We start from the raw sequence: 10,482 nt of genomic DNA, 5'->3' as shown, positions 1-10,482 counted from the left end.
GAAATGCGTGCTGCAAAAAAATTCCCAAATGCCACCTGATCTTGAAGGGGGGGGGGCTTGATGTGATAGCAATGCTTATCTGTTTTAAAAGTTCTGTTTATTCTAAGGGTATGTATAAAGGTAAAGGGACCCCTGACAATTAGGTCCAGTCGTGGACGACTCTGGGGTTGTGGCGCTTAACTCGCTTTACTGGCCGAGGGAGCCGGCGTACAGCTTCCGGGTCATGTGGCCAGCATGACTATGACTAAGCCGCTTCTGGCGAACCAGAGCAGCGCACGGAAACGCCGTTTACCTTCCCGCCTGAGCGGTACCTATTTATCTACTTGCACTTTGTTGTGCCTTCGAACTGCTAGGTTGGCAGGAGCAGGGACAGAACAACGGGAGCTCACCCCGTCGCGGGGATTCGAACCGTTGACTTTCTGATCGGCAAGCCCTAGGCTCTGTGGTTTAGAGCAACCTTTGCACTTTTTGGGGGGAAATCAAACACTTGGTTTTTTTGTTTCAATCTGCTGCGGTCCATGGGCTGATATAAGAAGTGTTATTCATTCATGATAGCAGTTACGGTAAATTGGCACCAGGCTGGCCTGGGGCTCCCAGAAGAAGTGGAAACAAGACAAATTAGGCAGATTACGAAGCAGATCAGGACCCTGGACAGCTCCCAGGCAATGACCCCCACCCCACACCCCACCTGCTCCTACTAAGCAGAGCTTTGGAAGGTGTCTCAGCCAAGAGCTGTGGCCATCCAACACCTTATTACAGGTAGATCTCATCTTACATTGAGGTTACACTCCTGGCTATCCTGCGTAAAAGCAAAATCACGTAAAGCCCTGTGCTACCATCGCTACCTGTCCAAAGCTGGTGCTGAGCAGACCTTGCCCCCACCCCCAGGTGGAGAGATGTGCAAGGCCCCCACCTTGCTTACAGGCTGACCAAGAAGCAGAAACCAGGAAGGAAAGGGGTGTGCAGCTGCCTCCATATAAATGAACGGCAAAAATTCCTTTGGAACACTTTCACCCAACACCTGGTAGCTTGGACTTCTGGCGGGGGGAGGGGGGGATTCGTCTCTTGGCACAAAGGTCTTCAGGGTTTATTGTGAGAAACGTTATCTTGATCCATAACTGAACAGGGAGTCAAATCTGATGCCATGACCTGGTTGTATTATGTGAGATTTGACTTGGAACATTGAGTTTTACCGGTGTTGTCTTGGACAACGCTTTTCTCATAAACATAGTTAACAGTCTTTCTTACGGTCCTTTCTCCCCCCCCCCCTTTTTTTTTAATGAGTGAGAAAGTAAACAATGGACAGAAGCACATTCCTTTATGCTTGTTGCAGTGTGCGGCGTGGTTTATTTTAGGAAGTACAGTGGTACCTCTGGTTACGAACTTAATTCGTTCCGGAGGTTCGTTCTTAACCTGAAACCGTTCTTAACCTGAGGCACACTTAACCTGAGGCACACTGAGGCACGATTTCTGTTCCCATCCTGGGGCAAAGTTCTTAACCCAAGGTACTACTTCCGGGTTAGCAGAGTCTGTAACCTGAAGTGTTTGTAACCCGAGGCGTTTGTAACCCTAGGTACCACTGTAGTGTGAAAGCGCCAACTTTGTCTTGCTGACGTCACATGCGGGGGTTGTGACGTTCAAAGGTTCCCTTGCCGCATGTGCAGCTTCCAGGAGACTTGAGCAGGAAGAACCAGCTGCACAGATATAAAATGGGGGACACCTGGCTTGACAGCAGAACATGTCAAAGGATCTAGGGGTCTTGGCGGACCACAGGTTTAGCATGAGTCAACAGGGCAACAAGAAAAGCTAATGTGATTCTAGGCTGCATCAACAGAAGTCTACCATCCAGATCAAGGGAAGTAATATACCTGCTCTATTATGCCTTGATCAGATAACATCTGAAGTCCTGTGTCCAGTTTCGGGCATCACATTTCCAGGAAGATGCCGCTGGAACATGTGCAGAAGAGGGCAACCAAGATATAAGGGTCTAGAAACCAGGCATTATGAGGAACGGTTGAGGGAGCTGGGTATGTTTAGCCGGAAGAGAAGACCGAGAGGTGATAGGCATGAGCCTCACTCCAGAACCAGCTTAGGTTGGAAGTTCCGCGGGTGAAGTTTTATACCTGGAAAATGGTCAGTAAAAGCTACTTTTAGATCATTTTATTATTCTTTTAGGTCTTTTAAAATGCTGCAAGCCACCTGGCTAGCGGCACTAGAAGAGTTTTAGAAGTTTTGGAGCTATATAAAAGTTTGTAGTAAACAGAAGCGAGTAAACGCACATTGTGAAGGATACACGTGGACTTTCGAGGAGCTTTTGCATAACAGATCCCAATAACTTGTTTTAAGGCTGAGACGTTCTGCAAACACAAACACAAAATTCAATTTCCCCAGTTACTAGTGGTGCGAGAGAGGGATTCCCCCCTTTATCTATCCATGTATAATGTTATAAACTTCTATCATGTCATAGAACTTCTATCCCTGTAGCTGTCTCAGAGAAAAATAATATCCTAATGACCAGTGCTATTTTTTCTTTTAAAAAAGAGGTGCTGGAGCTCACAATGAAATTATCCCTTGTTCTCTTAGAATGGCAATGGTGCCCACCTGAGAGGTGCTGGAGCTGAGTTCTTGTGAGCTCCAGCTGAAAAAATGCCTGCTAATGCCTCTCAGTCTCACGCAGAAAGACACCATATAATTGTTTTTAAACAAACAAACAAATAAATGCTTCTTTTTTTCATTAATTTATTTTATTTGCATTTTCAAAAACAGGAACAGAAAGCATATTTAACCCCCTAAATGTTTCTTATCAATAAACTCCAGAGAGTTTAGTAGGGTTGACTGTTCTGTAGGTGCAACAGGGACTGCAGCTTTACAATGCACTCCCAGGCTTGTTTACTTGGAATTAAGCCCTGCTAAATTCACAGAAACATAGAACTGCTGGGGAGTTGGGAGGTACCCAAAGGGTCATCCAGTCCAACCCCCTGCAATGCAGGAATCACAGCTAGTTTAACGGTGTTTACACCCAAATATGAATACCCGGGGCATCTGCAACCGCGGCACGCATTCTCCCAGTAGAAAAGGGCAGTATCCAACTCAGTTTTACACAGTTTTCAACGGACTTGTTGAAATTAATTCAAAAAAAGGCCACCAGCCTTTTAACCAGCTCCAACTTCATACTATTTGCGCAAGAGGAGGGTTCAGGCAGGCAGTTCCTTTGCTCCTGATTATTACTGGCAGGCCCAGTAATAATTCTGAGGAGCATTAGGCTTGATTCACTTTAAATGAACTAAAACCGCTGAAACTGCTAAAAACTTGCTGTGTTTTTTCTTTCGCAATATTTCTGCAAAGTGATTCCCCTTCAGGCAAACCTGTATTGGGGAGCTTTTAATGTTGGATTTTTATTATTATTATCATAGAATCCTAGAGTTGGAAGAGACCACAAGGGCCATCCAGTCCAACCCCCTGCCAAGCAGGAAACATGTTTTTATATGTGCTGGAAGCTAATAATAATAATAATAATAATAATAATAATAATAATAATAATAATAATACTATTATTATACTATATACTATTAATAATTATCATTGTCAGTGATTTTTTTCTGGAGGGACACACGAGGGTACGCATACCCCTAAACATTTTGTGAATCCAAGTTTGGCTTCATTGAGGGGCCGTATTTCAATATGAGTAGGAAAATGAGAGTGCCCCTAAACATGTGTTTTTTAAGAAAAAAACACTGATTATCATTGTTATTATTAATTTATAGGCTGCCTAATTATTATTATATTTATTCATATATTCATTATTATTATACTATTACTATACAGTACTATATTATTATTAATAATAAATTATTATTATTATTATTATTATTATTATTATTATTATTATCAGTAGCAGCCGTTATTATTAATTTGTATGCCACCTAATATTTATTGAGATATTCATAATAATAACAATATTATGAAACTATATTATATTATTATTATTATTAATAATTTATTATCATCATCAGTAGCAGCCGTTATTATTAATTTATATACCGCTTAATAGTAATATTTATTCATATATTCATCATCATCATCCTAACCCTATTATGATACTATTCTATATTATTAATTATTACCATCAGTAGCAGCCGCAGCCAAAATAAACCCCCGCCGGCGTCGTGTGCACTCTGCACGCGCCCAGGAGCCCTCTCGCGGCCTGCGCCAGAACTCCTCCTTCCTCCCTCCTCCGAAGCGGGGGGATCCGCCTCTGCCCTTCTCCACCTCCTCCTCCCCGCTGGCGTGCCCGTGCCGCCGGACCCCGGCTGCCGGATGCGGCCTCCGTGCGCGGCGGCTCCCCCGGTGCGGGTGCTGCGCCTGGGCCGCGCGGCCTACCTGGACTCCCTGGCGGCGCAGGGCCGCTGCGTGAGGCGCCACCGCGAGGCCTCCTCCTCCTCCTCCGAGGCGCCGCACCGGCTGCTGCTGTGGGAGCCGTCGGGCCCCGTCTTCACGGTGGGGCTGCGCGGCCTGGACGCCCGGCGGGCCTCGGCTGAGGCGTCGGCGGCGGAGGAGGAGGAAGAGGAGCGCCGCCTGAGGGCGCTGGGCGCCGGCTTCGAGCGCGTCCCCCGCGGCGGCCTGGCCACCTTCCACGGGCCCGGCCAGCTGGTGGCCTACCCGGTGCTGGACCTGCGGCGCTTCGGGCTGCCCGTGCGGGGCTACGTGGCCGCCCTGGAGAGCGTGGCTGTGGCCGCCTGCCGGAGACTCGGCCTCCCTCAAGCCGCCGCCCTGCCGCCGCCCTGCACCGGGGTCTGGCTCCGAGGGAGGAAGGTCTGCGCCATCGGTGGGTGAGAGAAATCTCTATCCTCCATAGTCATATCTCGTATCTATCTAGGGCTATACCCATATCCATATCTATCCCTAGTCAAAACAAAATAAAAAATAAAAAAAAATCCCACTGCTACTGGAAGGAATTTTTTAATTTTTTAATTTGTTTTGACTATGGCAGACCAACATGGCTACCTACCTATAACTATCCCTATTCCTGTCTGTCTATCTATCTATCTATCTATCTATATCTCACATCATATCTACCTAGGGCTATAGGGCTATACCCATACCCATATCTATAACCACATCTATCGCTACACTGGTCTCATATATATCTAATATATATCTAATATGTCAATATCTATATATATCTACAGTATATGTATCATATCTATCTATATCTATGTATATCTATGGCCATACCTGTATCTATCAATATCTACTGCTATATATCTATCTCTTTAGTTGAGATTCCTTCATTGCAAGGCAGTTGGACTTCATGGACCTTCAGGATGCCTTCCAACTCTACAATGCTATAATTCTATCTTTGTATCTATATATCTTAATCATTGTTTTTGTTTTAATTATGTATTTTGTGTTTTTATAATGTGAGCTGCCCTGTTATAACAACAATATTATATTATATTATTACATTACATTACATTACATTACATTACATTACATTACATTACATTACACAAATTGAATAAATAATAATAATATTTTTATCTATGCTCTAGGTGTGAGGTGGCTTTTGAAGACCTGTTAACATTAGGTACACATGCAAAAAACGCATTAGTGTTATTTATTCATTTTATATTTATAGTTCTCCCATCTTTGGACGAACTACAGTATATAGCTCCCGTTGTCTTAAAAAAGCAAACAATATTTTGCAGGATTCATCTCATCCTGGATATAGTCTGCTTGCGCGGTTGACTTCGGGCAAGAGATACAGAACAATTAAATCAAGAACAAATAGACTAAAAACAGTTTTTATCCAAGAGCTATAACTATTTTAAATGCTGTAACCAAATGATACGATCTTTGGGGAGTCGCGATGGATGGTGTGTATGTGTATGTGTGGTTGTAAATGTATAAATGCGTATATGTGGCTGTAAATGTGGGATGGCATTCAATTTCGTTGTACTGCATACAATGACAATAAAGTATCTATCTATCTATCTATTTGGTCATTTGCATACCATGTTTCAGGACTCTGTGGCCATTCCAAGCTTTCCTTCATGTCATTCAGTACATTACAGTATAAATTATAGAATCATAGAGTTGGAAGGGATCCCAGGGGTCATCTAGTCCAACCCCCTGCAATGCAGGAACCTCAGCTTAAGCATCCATGATAGATGGCTGTCGAACCTCTGCCAAAAATGTGAGTGTTACGCTGAGGTCTGTCTGTTTTTGCTATTTATTTTGCGTTTCTGTTTTTGCAGCTCTTTTTGTTTTGTTTTTGTGACTGTGTTGAACCCAGTTCAGCTACTGATTGATTGATTGATTGTGTGACTGCAGTACACTGTTTTTTGCTTTCATTTTTATGGATCAATGGTCGCGTTAGATCAGGGGCTTCAAAACTAAGGCCCGGGGGCCAGATGTGGCCCAATCACCTTCTCAATCTGGCCCGCGGACAGTCCGGGAATCAGCATGTTTTTCATGAGTAGAATGTGTCCTTTTATTTAAAATGCATCTCTGGGCTATTTGTGGGTCCTGCCTGGTGTTTTTACATGAATAGAATGTGTGCTTTTATTTAAAATGCATCTCTGGATTAATTTGTGGGGCATAGGAATTCGTTCATATTTTTTTTTCAAAATATAATCCAGCCCACAGCATGGTCTGAGGGACGGTGGACTGGCCCCCTGCTGAAAAAGTTTGCTGACCCCTGCGTTTGATAGTAAAATTCATGTTAAATTGCTGTTTTTAAAAGTCTGGAACAGACTTTTGCATTACTTTCTATGGGAAAGCGCGCCTTGGTTTTGGAACGCTTTGGTTTTGGAACAGACTTCCGGATTAAGTTTGAGAACCAAGGTACCACAATATTGCGGCACAGCGCTTGATAAATCGACGGCAGCTTTCCCTTCCCAGTAAGTTTAATGCACATCTCTTGTCTCGCTCTCCAGGCATCCACTGCGGAAGGCATATCACCTCGCACGGTTTGGCTCTGAACTGCTGCACCGACTTGACGTGGTTTGATCATATTGTTCCTTGTGGGCTGGAGGGGAAGGAGGTGACCTCCCTGAGCAGAGAACTGCAGAGACATGTCTCGGTTGAAGAAGCCACCGAGCCTTTTCTGGCTGCCTTTCAAGAGGTGTTCAAGTGCACTTTGACGGAAGGATCTCCAACAGAGAATTAGAGGAGTTTTTGGAGAATTAATTGTCCTAATATCCGCCTGCTCCTTAGGAACATACAGTGCTGTTCCCAACATAAGATCTACTGAATCATGAAAATCAATGTACGCCTTTGTGTATGAGGTTCGTCTTCTGCTGCCAATGTGTTGCCTTCGGATATTACTGTGTTACAACTCCCATTATCCCATTAGCCGCGTGGGCTGGGGATGATAGGAATTGGAGTTCAACAACATCTGGAGAGACATCTGCCTGGGTCAACCCAGTTCTGCTGTATAGACCTGAAATGCTGGAGATTCCTTTCCCAGCCAGTCCTGGGAATTTTGCCTTTTTGTGAAAGGAGAGTCCCAAGGAATGTTCAGCGTCTCAAATAAACTGTGGTTCCCAGGAAGCCTTGATGGTATTAAAGGTGTTCAAAGTTTGTGGTGTAATGGGATTTCTGTTCAATTGTTTCCGTTAAATAGCGGAGCAGGAGAGCTGAAAATAATGCTAATATATTTCACATCTGGCAACACAACGCTCATTGACCAGAAGTAATGTGTTAGCATTAACTCTAGAAGTGTATACTCAATTCTGACCCAACTATGTCTCCTGGACCAAAATATACATCAGAAGGTTTAGTTCGGTCAGAATCAAGTACACAGAGAAAGAATATAGACCTCATGATTTAAGAGATGATTGTAGAAGTGGAACAGGGTTCACTGTGATAATGCATTGAAGGTTTTTCCCCAAATGTTTGGAGATCGCTTAACATGGATTAAGACATTTAAAAAGAAACAAACTTTTTAAATTTCCCCAATCGCCTCTCCCCTCATCCCCAGTAAACTAACAGAATAAATCATCGATAAAGGCATCTTTGTTAGGTAGTTTTTCAGTGGCTGTCATTCAACTGTTCCTGCGGGTGTTCTTGTCAAGTATTTCCACTCTTTATTCACTAGGGTAAATGTATATTCTGGCAATACAATGTGGTCCGAAAAATGCTTACTTAGAAGTAAACCACAGGACTTCCTCTAGTAATTGGGTTTAGGATTGCAGCCTTCAAGTATGTACTTGTCCTGAGACAAGTTAATATGAAATATTTTCATTGTTCTAATTGAAAGGCCAGTGGCTGCCATATATACCGGTATATTTCTTCTGGGACAACTGAAACATGCTTTCAGGTCCTCTTTCTCACAATTGAGGTGGTTAAAGAATGCTAAATAAGTAGATTAGTTCCACTACTTGACAGCATTCTTACGAAATGTCATTGCAGTTCTGATCTGCAAAGGCTTAGAGATACTCTAGAATCCCGCATCCAGAATAAAATGATTTTCATAATTGCTGGGTGGTGCCAGAAGAAGCCCTGGTGGTTGTCTAGACATGTTTTGGGATTCAGATGCTGAAGCCTAACATGACAAGTATTAGTATATGGGGAAAAGGAAATTTGGGTCTGTCTGGCAGCAGGAAAGATAGGAAGTTCTAACTAAGTTTGATGGTCGACACTCAAATACTCTGGTAGGAAGTGTTTTATTCTTTACTTATCTATAAAGGTATTTATGAGCCATAATAGCTGATAATACTGTGGCAGCATACAACAAATAAAATTGAAAACATACAACAAAAATCATAACAATACAACATAAAATGGTAGCGTACAAGATCAAATGACCCAACAACGAATAAAATGTATTCTCTAAAAATGCTTGGCAGAGCAAAAATGTTTTTGGCTAATGGCAAAATGTTTCTCCAGCTCTGCTTCTGAATCCCTCCTGGATAACAAAGAAATACCGTATTTTTCGCTCCATAAGACGCACTTTTTTCCTCCTAAAAAGTAAGGGGAAATACCTGTGCGTCTTATGGAGCGAATGGTGGTCCCTGGAGCTGAATTGCCCAGGGGCCAAAAGCAGATTGTGCTTTTTATTTTACAAAGAGAAAAGGGAGTGTTGAAAGGACCCCGCTCAGCAGCTGATCAGCAAGAGATCGGATGAGAGATAAGAGTCCCGGCTCCCTTTCAGCCCCGCCCTCCTTTGTTGAATGAGCTGCAGAGGGAGGTTGTTTGTTTCCCCAGCTACATGTGACTGGCTGATTAGATTATCTGTCTGGAAACTGTAGAAAAGGCTCCCTTTCCTTAAGATTTTTTCAGAAATGTGAGTTAAACCCCATAAAAATGGGGCTTTTCCTCTTTGCTTTCCCCCCTTTGCAAAAGGAGCTTTGCTTTCCCCCCTTTGCAAAAAAATCTGCAAAACCTTTAGCTGACCCTAAAAAAAACAACCCAGGGCTTTTCCCTTTGCAAAAAAAGCTGCAAAACCTTTAGCTGATCCTCAAAAAAAAACCAAAAACAAAACAAAACAGGGCTTTCCCTTTTGCAAAAAAGCTGCAAAACCTTTATCTGATCCTAAAAAAAACTCAGGGCTTTTCCCTTTGCAAAAAAAGCTGCAAAACCTTTAGCTGATCCTAAAAAAAAAACCAAAAACAAAACAAAACAGGGCTTTCCCTTTTGCAAAAAAGCTGCAAAACCTTTAGCTGATCCTTAAAAAAGGCCTTTTGCCTTTGCAAAAACAGCTGCAAAACCTTTAGCTGATCCTAAAAAAAACACCAGGGCTTTCCCCTTGGCAAAAAAGCTGCAAAACCTTTAGCTGATCCTTAAAAAAAGGCCTTTTGCCTTTGCAAAAACAGCTGCAAAACTTTTAGCTGATCCTCAAAAAAACAACAACAACAAAACCAGGGCTTTTAGAGGAAGAAAACCAGAAAAAAAAATTTTTTTCTTGTTTCCTCCTCTAAAAATGAGGTGCGCCCTATGGTCCGGTGCGTCCTATGGAGCGAAAAATACGGTACCTGTTGTTGCCTTTTGGGGAGATAACAAGGGAACCCTTCAGCCCATAAGGCAGGAGAACACAGTACAGTGTTACCTTGGTTTACGAACTTAATCCGTTCTGGAAGTCCGTTTTTAAACCAAGGTGTGCTTTCCCATAGCAGTGGGGGACTCAATTTACACTCAACAGGAAATGGAACATGTTCTGCTTCCAAGACAAAGTTCACAAACCAAAACACCTGCTTCCGGGTTTGCAGCGTTCTAAATCTTAATCCAAAGTTGTTCATAAACTAAGCTGTTCTTAAACCAAGGTACCACTGTACTGCTTCCCTTCTGGAAAGGCAACAGTGTTGTGGGGAGAAGAGGCCTAGCAATGTTTCTCGTGTGGCTCTGGGTATCTGATATTTCCCCAAATGGTGCAGAAAGGAGCCATGCCACAAACACACGATCCTTCTCTCAAGAAAAATAATCCATCAAGGTGACCAAAGCCAATTTGGCCCCATAACTAGGCATGAACCCACATTGAAA

At 43.0% G+C, this 10,482-nt stretch overlaps 1 protein-coding gene across 1 annotated transcript; it reads left to right on the top strand.

Moving 5' to 3' along the window:
- The first annotated feature begins 4,246 nt into the window (after nt 1-4,246).
- On the top strand, nt 4,247-7,584 carry LIPT2 (lipoyl(octanoyl) transferase 2). Its single transcript, XM_033145947.1, has 2 exons — nt 4,247-4,825; nt 6,939-7,584. Exons 1-2 carry the CDS (start codon nt 4,318-4,320, stop codon nt 7,169-7,171), a joined length of 741 nt encoding a protein of 246 aa, XP_033001838.1. The 5' UTR covers nt 4,247-4,317; the 3' UTR covers nt 7,172-7,584.
- Nucleotides 7,585-10,482: the final 2,898 nt, after the last annotated feature.

This window comes from Lacerta agilis, chromosome 4 (genome assembly GCF_009819535.1).
Source record: "Lacerta agilis isolate rLacAgi1 chromosome 4, rLacAgi1.pri, whole genome shotgun sequence".
NCBI classification, from domain to species: Eukaryota; Metazoa; Chordata; class Lepidosauria; order Squamata; family Lacertidae; genus Lacerta; species Lacerta agilis.
Note: the sequence above shows the minus strand (reverse complement) of the source record. Positions and strands in the feature narration are given on the sequence as shown.

Coding starts and splice junctions, on each gene's coding strand:
- LIPT2 (XM_033145947.1), top strand. CDS start 4,318: ATGCGGCCTCCGTGCGCGGCGGCTCCCCCGGTGCGGGTGCTGCGCCTG. Junction 4,826..6,938: donor GAGGAAGGTCTGCGCCATCG/GTGGGTGAGAGA, acceptor CTCGCTCTCCAG/GCATCCACTGCGGAAGGCAT.